This window comes from Mugil cephalus, chromosome 17 (genome assembly GCF_022458985.1).
Source record: "Mugil cephalus isolate CIBA_MC_2020 chromosome 17, CIBA_Mcephalus_1.1, whole genome shotgun sequence".
In the NCBI taxonomy this organism is placed as follows: Eukaryota; Metazoa; Chordata; class Actinopteri; order Mugiliformes; family Mugilidae; genus Mugil; species Mugil cephalus.
In genome coordinates, this window is record NC_061786.1 from 769,879 (window position 1) to 787,564 (window position 17,686).

At 39.6% G+C, this 17,686-nt stretch overlaps 1 protein-coding gene across 2 annotated transcripts in view; it reads left to right on the forward strand.

The window, feature by feature from the left end:
- The first annotated feature begins 5,610 nt into the window (after positions 1 to 5,610).
- The window catches only part of dicer1 (dicer 1, ribonuclease type III), a 38,452-nt gene continuing 26,376 nt past the window's right edge, over positions 5,611 to 17,686 (forward strand). Inside the window, exons 1-7 of one of the 2 annotated variants that reach the window (XM_047610627.1) lie at positions 5,611 to 5,786; positions 11,157 to 11,204; positions 13,045 to 13,155; positions 14,798 to 14,998; positions 15,249 to 15,411; positions 15,559 to 15,689; positions 17,545 to 17,679. In XM_047610627.1, coding sequence (XP_047466583.1) covers positions 14,885 to 14,998; positions 15,249 to 15,411; positions 15,559 to 15,689; positions 17,545 to 17,679 — 543 coding nt within the window. In that variant the 5' untranslated portion in view covers positions 5,611 to 5,786; positions 11,157 to 11,204; positions 13,045 to 13,155; positions 14,798 to 14,884. The remainder of the gene's footprint in view (positions 5,787 to 11,156; positions 11,205 to 13,044; positions 13,156 to 14,797; positions 14,999 to 15,248; positions 15,412 to 15,558; positions 15,690 to 17,544; positions 17,680 to 17,686) is intronic. The other variant, XM_047610626.1, reaches the window with a different exon arrangement.

Sequence of the window (17,686 nt, forward strand, 5' to 3'; positions counted from 1 at the left end):
TAAAAGTGAACAATAACCACAATACACGGAAGACAGATTAGGTTTTTGCAAAGATACAAGCGGACTGTATGACTGTGCATGTGTCACAGTGATCATGGCCAGGTGACGAAAAAAAGACACTGACCCCTTTCTTCACCAATCTGCTGAATGGACTGGCCTTCTTTACGTGTATTAACATTTGTGCTGAGCCCAGAGTTGTTTTAATTATTTCAATATCACTAGTTGAGTCCAATAAATATATTTAAATCCCCTTTGTGTCTTGTTTTTATTTATTTATTTTATTTTACTTTAACAGGGAATACATTATATGTGTATAGCTGCAGGAATCATTGCATTTTCAGTTGCTCTGAATATGAGGCAACTGTGAGTGACAAACTTCACTTGCCACAACTTAGTGGCAAACGCAGACAAATAACTCCAAATGGATTCTGACCATAAGCAAAACAAAACAAACCCAAGACTGAGCAATGCTTTTATTTTCAATATTATATAGCGGAATTGTGATATATCCTTTACTGATAAAATTGTTGGCATTAGAGATAAAATTCATAGCATCCTTCCAGCTGTCAAAGATGTAAGTACAGTGACATTAGAAACCTCTGTAGGACCAAGTCGATATTTGGATTCTTTCTTTCTAATCGATCTTCCTGAGCTAACTTAAGTTATTACAGCATCTAAACCAACTTGTCTTCTAGACCCCATCCTGACTTAGTTGCTTAGTTGATGTTTTTCCATTAATTAATACCTCCATATTAAATCAGATAAACTTATCTTTATTAGCAGGATATATGCCCCAGTCTTTTAAAACTGCTGTAATTAAACCTTAACTTAAAAAACCCACTCTTAACCCAGATGTTTTAGCCAACTATAGGCCAATTTCCAACCTTCCTTTTATCTCTAAAGTTTTAGAAAGGGTTGTTGTCAATCAGTTGCTTGATCATTTAAACAGGAATGGTTTGTTTGAAGAGTTTCAGTCAGGTTTTAGAGCTCATCATAGTACAGAAACGGCTCTGGTTAAAGTTACCAATGCCTCACGGCTTCAGACGATGGACTTGTCTCTATACTTGTCCTGCTAGATCTCAGTGCTGCATTTGACACTATTGATCACAGTATTCTACTAAAGAGAATTGAAAGTGTGATCAAGACTACAGGAACTGCATTAGACTGGCTTGAATCATTCAATTTGTCCATGTAAACCACAGTTCTTGTATATATACCAAAGTAACCTATGGAGTTCCTCAGGGTTCTGTGCTAGGACCAATATTATTAACATTATACCTGCTTCCCTTAGGCACTATTATTAGAAAGCACGGCATAAACTTCTATTGCTATGCAGATGATACCCAGCTATATTTATCCATGAAACCAGATGAAACTAATCAGCTGGTTAAACTCCAAGCATGCCTCACAGACATAAAGGCTTGGATGAGCTGTAATTTTTTACTTTTAAACTCAGACAAAACAGAAGTTAGTGTATTTGGTCCTAAAAATGTCAGTGATTCATTATCTAATCACCTGGTTTCATTAGATGGCATTACCTTGGCCTTTAGCACTACTGTGAAAAACCTTGGTGTTATATTTGACCAGGATATGTCCTTTAATTGTCACATAAAGCAGGTGACCAGGACTGACCTTCGTAATATCATCAAAATTAAGAACATCCTTTCTCAGAGTCATGTGGAAAAACTAGTTCATGCATTTGTGTCTTCCAGTCTGGATTATTGTAACTCATTACTGTCTGGCTGTCCAAATACCTCTTTAAAAAGCCTCCAATTGATTCAAAACGCTGCAGCAAGAGCACTGACAGGAATTAGGAAGAGAGATCATATTACTCCAGTTTTAGCTTCTCTTCATTGGCTCCCTTTAAAATCTAGAATTGAATTTAAAATCCTCCTCCTTACATACAAGGCCTTGAGAGGCCTAGCTCCATCATATCTGAAAGACCTCATAGAACCATATTGTCCCAATAGATCACTACAATCTTGAAGTGCAGGTCTACTTGTGGTTCCTAAAATTTTCTAAAAGTAGAATGGGAGGTAGAGCCTTCAGCTATCAGGCTCCTCTCCTGTGGAACCAGCTCCCAGTTTGGGTTCGGGAGGCAGACACTGTCTCTACGTTTAAGGTCAGGCTTAAGACTTCCCTTTTTGACAAATCTTATAGTTAGGGCTGGACTTAACCATCCCTTAGTTATGCTGCTATAGGCCTAGGCTGCAGGGGGACGATGCACTGAGGACATGTCTTCTCCTCTCTCTTCTCTGGCTCCTGTCTTCTAATATCTTATAATTTATTTTCTATTACTAACCACTGTGTCTTACTCTCTCCCCTCTGCTCCCCCTCCATCTTCTTGTGAGGGTCTCTGGTCTGGAGTGCTGCATATCTGACCTGTGGAGTTCTAAGCTACATCTGCTGCCATGGCCTCATCAACCAGCCCAGTCTTCATGGTCTGGAGTGCTGTGTATCAGACCTGTGGAGCTCCATGAACTACATCTGACCCAGTCTTCATGTCCTCCTCCAGTTGTCCACTACTACCTAGATGAACAATTCACCAACCTGCCCAAGATTCCTGTTATACTCACAAACTGTCTCATAGATCATCAGCTATGTGCTATATTACTAGATCCTACATGTTTTCTTCAGCTTGATGTATGTATCTATGACAGAAGTTTGTTTATCTTGTTTCTCCTGTTCTTCTTTTCTCTCTATATTCTCTGTTTCTACCCGGCTGGCCTTCAGCAGATGGGTTCCTCCCTATGAGCTGGGTTCTGCTCAAGGTTTCTTCCTGTTAAAAGGGAGTTTTTCCTTGCCACCTTCGCCCTCAGGCTTGCTCTGTAGGTTGCAGGCTGGTTTTTGTGAAGCGTCTTGAGACAATTTGTATTGTTATTGGCGCTATATGAATTGAATTGAATTGAATTGAATTGAATTGAATTGAATTGAATTGAATTGAATTGAATTGAATTGAATTGAATTGAATTGAATTGAAAAAAATTACTAAAATGAATGCTGTCTATCACGTGACAGTATTACATTTTGAAGATTCACAAGACTTGTGTGCACTCACAGATAGTTTTTAAATAGAAGTAAAGGAAGCCCCTAAATAGAAGGAGATGGCCTTACCAGCAACGCAGCAGTCTTAACATCTGCCCCAAAAATTTCCCCCCATCTACACCTTGAGTTTCTGGACATTAATGGTTCATTAGTCTCAAGGCATTTGAGTTTCGGGTGGGCACCACCCACAGATGTTCCAAATGAAAAACCTAAACTTCGCACCAGTGATTGAGAACCAAATAAGCCCTTTGGATGATTAGTTAAGTGTTTTCAAAGAACTCAAAGAAGCCCAGTAGCATTAGTTTTAGCTTTGTTTAATTATTATTATTATTATTATTATTATTTTTTTTTACATTTAGTTTCTGTGTCTTAACAGTCACAGTATATTTGATATTGCTTAAAATATATTTAGTCAGAAAAATAAGTTTGGTTTGCTATCCATTCTTTCTTGTTAAATGGCTCTTAAATCAGGTTCCAGATGCTGTTAAATGCATAACTGAGTACTGAGTTTGCCTTCCTGAAACCTCCAGGTTATGTTATATATAATATATAATAATATTCAGTAACTCTTTTCTGCAAAGGATAGATGGAGTGATAGCTTACAGAGATGTTTAACGTGACTTGTATTAGAAGGAAAATTGTTTTCAACTTATAAAAAATATGTAACAGTATTTGAGGCTTTTGGTAGGCATACCAAATAAACAGCCCTTTCCTGTGTGTAATGCTGCCATCTGAAGGATGTCCTGTTACATAGCCGAAAAATAAAAGGGGCATGAAGCAGTTACTCTTTTGAATCCCCTCTATGCCCAGCAACCTAGCTCCTTAACTGGTCCCTGGGGAGTCGCCTTCACAAGGACCCAGTCGAGGGGTCTGGCATGAGTTGGACAGCAGAAAGGAAACAAAAAAGCTGAAGTGTCCGGTGCTCAACACCTCAATGGGAACACGCCATCCAGGTGACTACCTCATGAAGATGACTGAGAATGCCAAAAGTGTGCCAAGCAGAGATCATAGCAAAAGGTTGCAAATTTAAACAATCTAAACAATAAAACATATTTCCCCCCACTTTTTTATTTTTACTATAAAAGTGTGTTGCATCATAGTTTTGCTGTCTTCAGTATCTACAAAATAGAAAAACACTGAATGAGAATACACTGAGAATGAACTGATGCTGTTATCTACCTGCTGCAGCATGCTCACTCTCACTGGATCTTGGGAAGAGCACAGTGAGGATCATGTTCTTTGATTTCTCCAGTGCTTTTAACACCATTCAGTCCTTTCTGATGAATGAGAAGCTGCTAAGGATGGGTGTCAGCTCCGTCACTGTTTTCCCTCCCTGTCACCACACAGGACTGTCCTGTCTCCATTTCTGTCCACTCCGCACACCTCAGATTTCCAGTACACCTTTGTCTCTTTCCACCTGCAGACATTCTCTGATGACTCTGCATTGGTAGGGTGTATTACACCCGTAACTCCCCAAATTCATAGGGACCTTATACAAATCAATACAAATTCACTAATACAGAAAACAAGAAAATTCAATGTGGTCTTTTAGAAGTCAGATCTCTCTCATCTAAATGTCTTTTAGTCACCGATCTGATAACTGACCATCAGATCTATTTAGGTTGACTGAAACATGGCTGCAGGAAGATGAATATGTCGGTTTAAATGAGTCCACGCTGCAGCAAGAGCACTGACAGGAATAAATAAGAGAAATCATATTGCTCCAGTTTTAGCTGATTCTGTGTACTTGAAGGGCCTGAGGTCTTTAAATGCAGCAAGTTGCTGGAGACTTTCTATCAGTCTGTTGGGGGGGAGCAGTACCAGCAAAAAGGGCATCAGTAGGATCAACAAACTGCTCTCCATCATGGACAATCCATCTCATCCGCTACACCAGACTACAGAGGAGCAGAGGAGCTCATTCTCCAGAAGACTGATTCAGCTCCACTGCCATAGTGAACGCTACAGGACTTCTTTCATACCCCAACTTTATAACATCTCACCTTTCTGTAACAGATAACTCCATGTTATTCATGTTAATGCACACTATTGCACCTTATTATTCCTATTTATATATATATTATATTCCTATTTTATATTATTAATTTGACTTATATTTTATGTTATTTTATTTTACATTTCTTTTTACTTGTTTTCTCAAGGTTTTTTTCTTTTTTTAATGTGCAACTTAGCTGTTCTGACCAAGCACTTTCCCTTGTGCATGATTAAAGTCTATGTCTAAGAAAGTGTGCCCAAATGTATCACTAGTACTGTGTTATTGTGTTACTTCATATTCAGACAATAATAACTGACAAAATACCACCAGTTTATTTCATGTAAAGAAACCTAAATAAATAGTTAATGGTGTATTTTCCATAGACTGTAAATAAAGACACTTTTATACAGCATGCTAGTGGCAGGTTCCGTAAGTATGAATGTAGAATTTTGCTTCTAGGTCTGCTAGTGAAGTCCTTCCATGATTCCCAGTGTTTACCCAAAACCAAGTTTCTATTCCACTTCAGTAGAATGAGATGCCGCTGTGTATGCAGGGAAGTAGTTGCGCCATTTACGTAAATGTTTTGGCGTAGCAGAGGCCCAGGTAAAAGGAAATGGTCCCCTGTGTGGACGAGTAGCCACCAAATCGGGACGTCAAGAAGAGTAAATGGCAGCGAGGGTATCCGCCGAATGAATCCAAGTCTTTTGAGTTGAGACGATCAATAGGGGGGAAAACGTACATGAAGTGAGTAAGTTGCACGGTCTGTTTTATTTGCGTTTTTAGGTTCTTTTTCGGGCTATGTCGGCCCCGCTAGCTGTTAGCCTGCTAGCCGAGTGCCTGACATGATGATGGTGCATGGTGGTTGCAGCTACGGACCTGATGACTTATATTTCGGGTGACGCTACGATTCAGGTTCGCTATGTAAACCACATTGTCTGGGCCGAGGAAGCACACTCCAACATACGATAAGATGACCAGGCTACCAAGCACTTACAGAACCCCCATTTGATTCAACATTTGCTAGCCATGCTAGCTGAAGTTACCCTGGTGAACGCTCCGAGGAGGTTTATATTGCATTTATAAACCTCTTTGCCCAATTGGTAACATCGTATGCGTCGACAATAGGCTACTGCACATACCGTTTTCCTAATATATCATTACTGTTTATCAACAGCATAGTGTCACGTAAACGTAAAATGAGCCATTTTGTCATATGGTAACATTGGTAACGTTAGCCCACGCAACGGTTCCTCTGCCATCATTTTCAGGCCAAGGACCTTGAAACGCTCGTGTAGAGAACATGTAGAGCAGCAATCTTCTCCTATTTGATCAAAGTCCTTTAACGGCTAGGTCAGGAACATTGTCTCGATCAGTTGTCTACAAGTGCTTGCTTAGAATAGGAGCTGTTTAGATGCTAACTAGAGAGCTAATGATAACAGCATGGTTTCTGCTCATAACTTAACCCCATTGGTCAAGGTTTCAGGCATCCAGCTAAAGGGTTCTGGCTACATTTTCAGAGAGAAAGCTTTGATATTGTGCCAAGAGAAGAGTTCATTTTATATAGAATACTGTGGAGTATAGATAATTCTATTAGAGGACTGTTATACTGCCCCGAGGTCATATAGTTTCTGTTTGAGCAATGAATGCGTTCTTCTGCCTCATGTGGTTCTGAAGCAGTTTTTTTATCTGCTTTGCTTGACACATCAGCTTGAGACACACGTTGGCCAGTGGTATATTGGAAGCCACATGAATGTGAGTTTACAGGCATGAAAGATTTTGTTATTCAGGGTACTGTTAAGACCCAGGTTACTAAAGCTATTTGCAAATATCCTTGCTGCTTAAAAACCTGAGATTGTATCCACATCAAGGCAGTTGTAGATATATCTTTTTCTCTGTTCACAAATATTTGCCAGATTGTTTTTTACACGTGGGGTAGCCGTTAGTCTACATTCAGAGATATTGTTTTTCTTAGAATATATACTATCCAGCAAGAGTGCTGTGGCTGTGATCATGTAGCTTTTTTTACTTTAAGTGTCAAGCATAGTTGTGCTTAACTAGGCTGTCATTTTTAAATTGTGTGGTGCTTGTTACCTTGGTTTTCCCTCTGTGTCTTAGTCCACACCGAGAGCAAAAGATACAGTTCAGTGTGTTGCTGTTTTTTGCATTATTTCTAAGCTATGTACACAATATTCAGTATTATTCATGTCTTGCCTGAAATATTGTTGTCATGTCTTTTTCATCCCTTTAGCCAATGGATGTGGTGAGAAAAATGCATCAGGTCAGATGTAGATGATGTGACCCATACTGATCTCCGGACCCTCACTTTTTCGTACATCTTGGCCTTTGTTGTTGGACTCTGCCCTATTTGTTCTTCAACGTGGCAAAAAAATACATTTCCACATGCGCGACTCGTTCTAAGAGAACCTTGCACCGTCTCAGAAAATGGTCACAGCCTGGAGCTGTGGTGTATAATGGAGGCCTTACCCTGTCTTTTGAAGCGTGGAATGACTTTAAATAGGACCAAGTTAATTCAATGACGTATATACGTACGTACTACTTTTGTCCAAATGTCATATAGTATACATTTTCATGCACCTTGCTGTCACAATGGTCACTGGGTAGCGATGTAAAACAAAGTAGAGGTGGAACATTTCTTTCCCTAGTTACCACGCTAATAGCGTGCATTTACGTCACTGCTGCCCGGAGCCACGCCTCCCTGAGTGGCAAAAACATGGTGAAATGTATCAGTAAATACAGAGAGACTGGGTAAAATGGTAAATGGTCTTGCTTTTATATAGCACCTTTGTACTTATTCAAAGGTACTCAAAGTAGGGCTGGACAATTAATCGAATTTTGATTGCGATTTCGATTTTAGCTTCTCACAATCATAAAAACACTGTAATCAAAGAAAAGTGATTGTGGCTCACGGTGTGTATGCAAGCTCCTGCACTGTAAAAGCACCGTGAATGCACCTCTGACGCTTGCAGCTCTAACAAGTGTGTGACGTATTGATCAATTGTGGAACGAGCAATTGACAACATGGCAGAAAGCCAACCTGAGCCTTTAGTTGAAAAGAAAAGTAGGACAACTTCAGTCATTTGGAGACATTTTGGATTCAAACTGTCGTGGAGCAGAAGTAGATTGTTTGCAAAGTTTGTCGCGCTGTCGTGTCTGCACCCCAAAGCAACACAACAAATTTATTTAACTATTTAAAGTTCTGCCATAAAGCGGTCCATGACAAAGTATTGTTTAAAAGACCCAAAAACACACGTCAACTTCAGCCACCGCCACCGCAGCACAGTCCTCCATTCACAGCGAGGGATAACGGAGGCTGTGACATTTATGCTGTAAAATTGTTATATTTAAAGTTGATTTTTGATGGTTCGAAAAATACTTTTTTGAAATCAATGAATAAATGTGTTTATTAATTGTGATTTCGATATCAGTCAAAATAATTGGGATTATTATATTTTCCATAATCATCCAGCCCTAACTCAAAGCGCTTTTACAGTCAGAGATACAACCCTCCATTCGTTCACACAATCACACTGGGAGCAACTGAGGGTTCAGTGTCTTGCTCAAGGGCACTTCAGCATATGGCACATTCCAGGGATCGAACCGCTAACCCTTCGATTCATGGACAACCCACTGTACCTACTGAGCCAAAATGGATTATCAGATGATATTAAGGGCTTGACAGTGATCCAAATGAACTAATATATGTTCATTTCATTTATGATAAATGTAGCTACATAAAAGATTCTAACACTTTACTGAACTTTACTGAGAAGTAACATTAGTCATACAATACTGTAGTGTCCGACTTTAAAAGGTGACAAGATGTAATCACAAATAATCTGTTTATTGTTTTATTGTTATTTGTTGTTGGAACTGAAATAGTTACTGTCGGGCGTAACTATGCCAAAACAACAACATTAACAGATTTATCTGCCAGCCCTCCCGAACGTCACTTAAGAAGTAATTAACGTATGACTTCATCCAAAAATACAACATAATTTAATATATCCTTAGTTGGTGCCTGGATTCCAGCAGCGATCCATTTATTTCTTTTTTCTTTGGCAGTTGGAGATATCTGTAAAAATATGTCTGACTGCTTTTCAAATCTGCAGTCAATCACACAACAGCTCAACTGTCACTTTTTCCCACTCAGTAACCATAACCAGGGAGACTTCACTTGCTGTGACATCACATGTATACACTCTATATGCAGTTTATACCTCTGCGCAGAGGCTATGGCGACAACACAGACCTTGCACAGATCCTAGGGCTGTAGCTGCCATGCACCTCCCCGGAAATGTAACAATGCACTGCAGCGATGCAGTGCATTGTTACATTTGTTACATTTTGGTCTGCTTGGTAATAGTGTGTTTCCAGCTGCTTCTCCATCTCCGCAATTTACAAATTGATTGTTTTGAATCAATAAAGAATCTGTAAGGAGGTACAACTATTTATATGACTCATGTTCGAGGTAAGTTTCCGTCACCAGTAACTGGCAAAAATACATAGCACAGACTAGTGTTTGGGTGGTGTTGTTACAGAGCGAGCAAGCCTGACTGACAAGCGGACAAGTATAAATTAGGGATGTCCGATCTTGACTTTTTGCCGATATCCGATGGCCGATATTGTCCAAATTCTTAATTTCCAATTTCCGATATCATCCGATATATACCGATATCATCCGGTATACCGATATATGCAGGCGATTTATTTTTTTTTTTTTCCGCCAACACTAATTTTAGGTAGCAAGCAACCTGTTAGCCACACTAGCTACACTCTATTAAAAAAAAAACGGTAAAACCGATAACGATATGAACAGATATTACAAAAATAGGCTAATATTGGCCAATATTATCAGACACCCCAGTATAAATGACTCGCAATGGTGAAGGCTTTGTGCATTGGTTGCTGTGTCTAGGTCCTGCAGTACTCTAAAAGCGCCTTAAGTATAACAAAACAACCCAGCTACCTTACAAAATGCAATCCGTCTCCATTAAAGATGCCATGTCCCCAGCTCAGAATGACTTGAAATATGTCCACCAATTCACCATAATAAAACAAGTCAGTGGGGGAGGTTTTGAGGCCCCATCACACAGAAATGTTTGACCATTGATGGGTGGCTGCATGAGGGTCATTGGGACATTGTCATGGTCCGCATTGGGCTTCATGGCAGATGAAAACAAAGTCGTCAGGCTTATGAGGACCTGAGACTACGGGAGGTCATGTTAGGTAGATGTGATAAGTACAGGAGCAACTCTTGTTGATGGCTAATGAACTAAGTCAGAGAAACGTTTGTGTGGTGTAACAAACCAGGTGAGCCAGGTTCCAATAAATGGCTGGTTAACCTCAGTACAAGTTGTTGATAAACCGAGGTGCCTTTGGCCATTAGGTGATCCTGACCATGTTGACAGAGTTGGTGACACTATGGAAGAGGCAAAATAGATATGCATTAAGAGGGTGAAACTTTCTTTTCTGTTTTTTTTTTTTTTTTTAAGAAAAAAGAAACCCTGCTAGGGGCTGTGCCAGACAAACTTGGCTGCCACTAGCCTTTGCCATGTATTTTGCCCTGGTGGGAGAGGCTATCAAACAGTCTTCTGTGCAGGGCAACATGACTGAAATGTCCTCCAACTGCAGTTCAGTAATGGCCATCCTGAAAGTCGACATGCCTGCATCAACAGCTTGGTACACAGCCGTAGTACCTGCTTTGGAACTGCCATAGTGCCAGTTCTAGGTCAGTGGCCTTAACGCCTAGGCCTTGTGGTGCCTAGAGCGGTTGGTGTTTAAACTGAGGCTGCACCTCCTTCACCAAAACTCGAACACAACCAACAAGTCAAGCTCACATACTTTTGCAATTCACACATATGTACAATGATTGATTTTCTTCTCTCTAAATTTTATGCAGAAATATAGAAAATTCTGAGGGGTGCAAATATTTTTAACTGCACTGTAGGCAGAACAGGGGAAGGTTGCATGGTCTGAATAAGTTTCTGTGTTGAAGAGTTTTATTTATCTAGTGATGGATCCTTTTCTCCTGTCTTTCGTGTGACTCTGTCAGCATTTGGCAACTATTCTTATTTTGCTCCCTGGTTTTGTCTTGCAGAGCTGGAGGATCCACTCATATTCCCTGCCATATGTCGTTTTGTCAGAGGTAAGGTAACCATGTAGCAGACAAAAGCTTGTTCTCATCTAACAGCAAGTAATGCAACAAGTCACAATATGTGCTATATAGTGTAAACTATATACACTATATTATTTCATATTGTGCAAATAATTGTTTTTGCATGACATGCAAAATGTGACTGAAGTTGTGTTTTGTAACAAGATTCTATCTCGCAGAACAGTCTCTGTAACAGCCAAGCCTGTAGATTGACCCGTAAGGATTTTTTAGGGCCAATACCGATTTGTTTTACATCAGCATTGGCCAATCGCCATACATGCTAACAATTTTTCTTATCCAATATTTGGAGCCAATAATGCTTTTTCTCCCTCCATATACATTATAAAAATAAGTCTCAATTTAACCAAAACATTAACATTTGTTGAACTCAAAGAATATTTAACACTCTTATGCACAGAAAATAAAAAAAATTATATGTCAATTTCCTTTTTTTTTTTTGCTTGACTCTCATTCACCTCCTTCTCATTGGATATCACAGCTGGAGTCTGCTTTGGCCCATGGTCCTTCTCAGCCAATACAGGCAGTATTAGTTTTACACCTTGACTATAACATCAACACATATTCCTACCAAAAGCTTAACCACAGCACAACAGCTCCAATCAAAACTGTGGACAGTGATTGATTGACAACCTGCATTATTAGTTTTGCAGCACAGGGCTGCCTGTGGATGCGCCTGTCTGTATATCTTACCTGGGCAGGGGGGAAAAAATATATATATGTGTGTGTATGTGTATATAGACATGTGTGTGTGTGTATGTGTATATAGACGTGTGTGTGTGTATGTATATAGATACATATATGTGTGTGTGTGTGTGTATATGTATATATATGTGTATACATATATGTGTGTATCGGCGCACTTGTATATCAGCCAATACCAGTAAAAAAACGCACATATCGGCCCGATATATGGGCCGGCACAGAGCTGGATGGTAAAGAGAAGCTGGCCAACTCAAATCATGGGCGCCATGTTTGACACATCGGAGGGAAGATTCTACAGTGTGACTATATGGGGCAGATGTGCTATGTTGAAATAAATCACTTATTTTCACGATTAACCGGCCTATAAATATTATTGCCAACATCTGTTGATATGTAAAAGGCTCTCAGTTAAATATCCCAGTGTCTGCCTACCTTAAATATCCCAGGCAGTTACATGTCATCTACATGGACATAAATTACATGCACACAGTATATATGAGGGTAACTGCTATTTTACTAAGCCTTTAGTCTAGTTGACTAGCTAGCATAAGGCTTGGTTAACTTCAAACTTCACAAACATTCATTTTTAAAGCTGCGTTGGATGGGTCAAGGTACACATTAATTATGGCATGACTTTATTTTTCCTATGTAAAACAAACGTCAAAGAGAGAAATAGATATTTACCTCACATAATAGGGAGCAATCAGTTGACATTTGGCTCCCATAACTTTCTCTGTTCTCACGGGGGGAAACGGTGTTTCCCCCCGTGTTTTCCTGATCATTTGCTGGAGCCGTAGGCTGAGCACTGGGGTATATTTTAACTGTTAATCCAACTTTATTCTCTGTTATTGCCACTTCTCTATCGGTGAATATCGGTTAGATGTATCATTATGATGTAACATTGCCCCCATGAAACACTTGACCAGCTCAGAGCCAATCAGCATAGCGGGATAGCTGCATTGGTCCATTCCCTAGTTGGCCAGACTCTCTTATATACGGCTCTGGGCCGGCCGATATGTCGGCCAATCTCAAGCCAAGCCTGTTTGAATTGGTTGTCTGCGTCTGAAAGCAAGGGTCATAATAATATACTCTTTATGTCATTCCTCAGGTCTGTTTCAGCCTAAATGTTGGGAAGTATCAGGAATTGATTTGGATGTTGTTTATCATGAAGCCCAGACTAAGCATTGCATGCTTATCCAAAAAGCCTCAGTTGTTACCTGTAAGTACACCTCCTAAGACACTAATTCTGTTTCCATTTTTTCCATCCTACTCTATTTTCCATTTTAGCTTTGTTCTCAAGCTTTTAGCAGTCTGTTTTTAGTCTTCCTATAGGATTCTTTAAGCTTTGAAAACATCTAATTAACCTGGAGTCTGTACTGAGGGACAAGATCAGCATAGCAAAGATATCTTTGTATACCAGTCGTTATGAAGTCAATAAGTCAGTCCACGGTTTTCTTATCCAAGTATGAGCATGTATTATAGTAAGTATAACGCTTTATGCTAGAGCTAGCTGAATACGATGGTGGCAAGGAAATACTTCCTTTAAACAGGAAGAAACCTAGTTCATATAGAGGGACCCATCTGCTTGAGAGTAAATAAATAAAACCTTAAGGTTCCTCACAGCAGTACTGGTGGTGAAGGGCTCCAGACCATCTAGAGTAGCTATACTATTACATAATCAATGTCTAAGGTCCTTTTGGCCAAATAACATCCCTCCTCAGGGAACGCCAAAGGTTTAGATGATCTCTTGCCTACTAAGGCAACACATTTGTCGGGCCTGAGGATCTTCCAGAAATTCTAAAGCCATCTTCCAAGAGAACTCCCTAAATTTATCTTTCCATAATTCAGGCCACCAAAGACTCTCAGACACAAAGAATGGGCTGTTCTAAATGTCGACTAACTACCGTATTTTCCGCACTATAAGGCGCACCTAAAAACCTCCAATTTTCTCAAAAGCTGACAGTGCGCCTTATAATCCGGTGCGCCTTATATATGGACCAATATTGAGCCACAACATGTCTCGCAACTACGGTAAGCAGCCGCCGACTTCATTTCCCCCGTAGAAGAAGAAGCGCGCGGTGCATGCTGGGATATATGACTGCGAGAGGCGTGCCGTTTCATTTCCGTTTGTGTGTTTATGTATAGACCCCAAAATGGCTCCTATTAAGAGACACGCTTACGACGCAGAGTTTAAACTCAAGGCGATCAGTCACGCAGTAGAACACGGGAATAGAGCAGCAGCGAGAGAATTTAACATTAACGAATCAATGGTGCGGAAGTGGAGGAAGCAACAAGATGACCTGCGCCAAGTAAAGAAGACTAAACAGAGTTTCCGAGGGAACAAAGCGAGATGAGTGAACGGAGTTGTCAGAACGCTGGTTTGTAATCTATTAATAAAGCTTGACTGGCCTATCTGACTGTTTTGTTGACATTCCCTTTAGCGCAGCTACATCTAATGGATGCATAACGTAACCCAGGCCTCTACTGTGGCGTCTATTCTATGCGCCTTATAATGCGGTGCGCCTTATATATGAACAAAGTTTTAAAATAGGCCATTGATTGAAGGTGCGCCTTATAATCCGGTGCGCCTTATAGTGCGGAAAATACGGTAATTTTATGATCTATGCAAGGGACTCTTCTGCGCTAAACAACCTAATTAATAGCTCAAAACAGTCAAACACCATTTTATGTTCGTCACGCGTCTGTTCAATCAGTTACCTGCTCAAGAAAGTCCTGTTGCTGGTGGATGTGTGGTTAATGAGAATCTGCTGCCATCTAGTGTAAAATACTAGGTGACAGTGAAAATACATGTATTTGTCTTCATGAGTACATTAACACAATATTTTCATCTCCACTACCAGTGAACGTCTGACAAGGAGAATATAATGAAATGAGATAAAGTGAACAACTGGAGGAACCCAGCCCCCTAACCTCCACTTCTTTGAAGAATGGCAGGCCTACAGCTTGTCACCCCTGCCACTTCACCTATGGGGCCTTTCTTTGGTCTGCCATGGCAGCAGGAGGCTATCCATGACAACATATATACACCTAGGAAATATCAGGCAAGGAGGATCTGTTTATACCTTATATGATGTTTTGTGATGTGAAAAAAATGAAGCAAATATGAATAATGGTTTAGTGTAAAAAAGCCAAAGGGATGTATTTCAAAAAAACTAAAAATAAAACTTTTTTTTTTTTTTTTAGGTCAAGGATGTGCATATTTTTTTTTTTTATATCTTGTGTGTAGTATTTTTTTAATTCATGCTTTTCATTACCACCCCACTGTCTAAAAACCTCAAACTTTCTTTATAGGTAGAACTTCTTGAAGCAGCTCTTGAACACAATACTATTGTCTGCTTGAATACTGGCTCAGGGAAGACCTTTATTGCAGTACTTCTAACAAAAGAGCTCTCCCACCAAATCCGTGGAAATTACCAAGAAAATGCAAAGCGAACTGTATATCTGGTGGACACAGGTACCTTCAAAATACTTTCATTTAGTTTTTGCTTTTGATTGCATCCCCAGTTGAAGATTTCTATTGTAGTCAGTATACAGTTTATGAAATAACTGATGACATGATTCAGTTAAGCATTTGTCTGTGTCTCTGATCTATGTTGTTCAGTGTCATCTGTAGTTCAGCAAGCAGCTGCAGTCAGGACTCATTCTGACCTCCAGGTGGGAGAGTATACAAATTTGGAGGACACCATAGCATGGACTGATCATCAATGGAGTCAAAAGATAATTGAGAATCAGGTCTGCTCACTATTTGCTTTTATAAACTAGGTCCATGGTCCAGTGTTGTGATTGTCATACAATGTCTTGTCTCTAAAATGGCCCATCTTATTCATGTTAGGAATTATGGAAAGTTGGTCAAATGTTATTTTATAAGTATGACTTTTGTCTAGACCTGTCATAACAAATTTTGCTGGATGATATATTGTCCCATAAATTATTGATCATAAATTATATTATTGTTAACATTATTAGAATGGACCGGTCAAACCCCCGCTCTTTCTAAAGGCTGCTGATATTAGAATTAATCACTGTGTCCTGCACAGAGCCCCATATCTGCTGCCAAATCCACTGTTTTCCTGCCATGCTTGCCAAAAAACGTGGGAGATCGCTATACAAGTTGTATATAAACAGTCGCCGTTCACCTATGCGCTTCCATTAATGAACGTGTAACAACACATTTGATTTGTTTGATTGAAAAAAAAAAATGAACAAAAATCTCTGCCCTTCAGAGATCAGTCTTTATGGGAGTAGAACAAAACTTGTTTTTGAGCTGAAATTTGTACAATGATGCAGTCTGTCAGGCCGTCGAGTCAGAATGTATCAGGCAGCTATATCAGCATCAGAGCGACAGTTCGCTGGCTCAGTGCAATAAATGTTTAAAGAAAATACCCCAGGAGTGGAGAAATAGCATAGAACTATCATATAAATGTTTGATTCTAACTCGTGTCAGTGCATTATTTATTTTTTTTAGAACTTTTAGAATGCACTTTTTCACTTTATTTACTTTTAAACCTGATACAAAGTATTTCAGGTCTAGAGGCCTTTATTTTGTGATGTTCATATCAATATATCAAATAGTTTTATTTGACCCTGATCTTTTTGCAAATGTTTGCTTGCTAATAGTTTTTCATCTGAAAAAATAAATATCTTCATTTTAAGAGTCAAAACCTTTTGTTCATTAGTCTTTCTTATCTCCAGGTATGGTATCGGTATCGGCCTTTGGAAGCAGAACCTTATCGGTTATCAGTATCGGTTTAAAAAAAAAGTTGTCGTGCATCTCTAATAATAATGCAAGTGTACCCTTTCAAAAGCAATAAACTCTATGTGAGTGTACACCATTTTTGCGGTCTTTCGAATCTGTTTTTCATTTTGTCGGGACGAAGGCTCCTCTCTGCAGTTATTTTCCCAGCTGGGAGAACTGGACCGGGTTGTTGGGTTTCAGGTGCACGTGCAAGTTGGTTAAATTGTTTTTTCTTTGTCGTCTCTACTTTCCAGCTAATACAACATTCTGGTTCGTCCGTGTTAATGGGCTCACCTTGCTCATTCGGTTTAAATCCAAAATGTTCTTACACTGGGGCTGTGGCATTCAGCTTTGAAATCATTCCTTTTATTCCTACAAATTTCTACTCATTACCTTGGTCTCTACACCTCACGAGGCTCATTTTCTGCTAACGGCCCTGCCCCAAAGGCCCCACTGAGACAAAGAGACTGGATGACTGGCAGGAGGGTTCACTTCATTCACTCCTGTGAAACCAAAACGCCCAGGTGCTGAGACTGATGCACAGAGGGAACCCTCTTGTCTTGTCAGAGAGAGAGAGAGAGACAAGGAAAACAAAAACATGTGCACATGGCGATATATCGAGGAATTTGAGTTTGTTTTCTTTTATAGCATGATTAACTGATTCATTGATTATAGTGACAGGACTACTTTTTTCAGTAAACCTTATTTCTATACCTTTTGTCCCACTCTTTTCCTGTTGATTGTGCAGTTTCAGTTGGATGCATATGATTGCTTACATATATGTATGGCTAAATCATAATGTAGGTACTGTGTTCTTCCTTTCTTTAATTCTAAATTTTTTCTTTCATATAGGTACTGGTCATGACTTGCCACATATTCCTGCATGTTCTGAGGAATAAAATATTACCGCTATCGAAAATCAACTTGGTGGTGTTTGATGATTGTCACCTGGCCATCACAAACCACCCCTACTGTGAGATAATGAAGGTGAGGT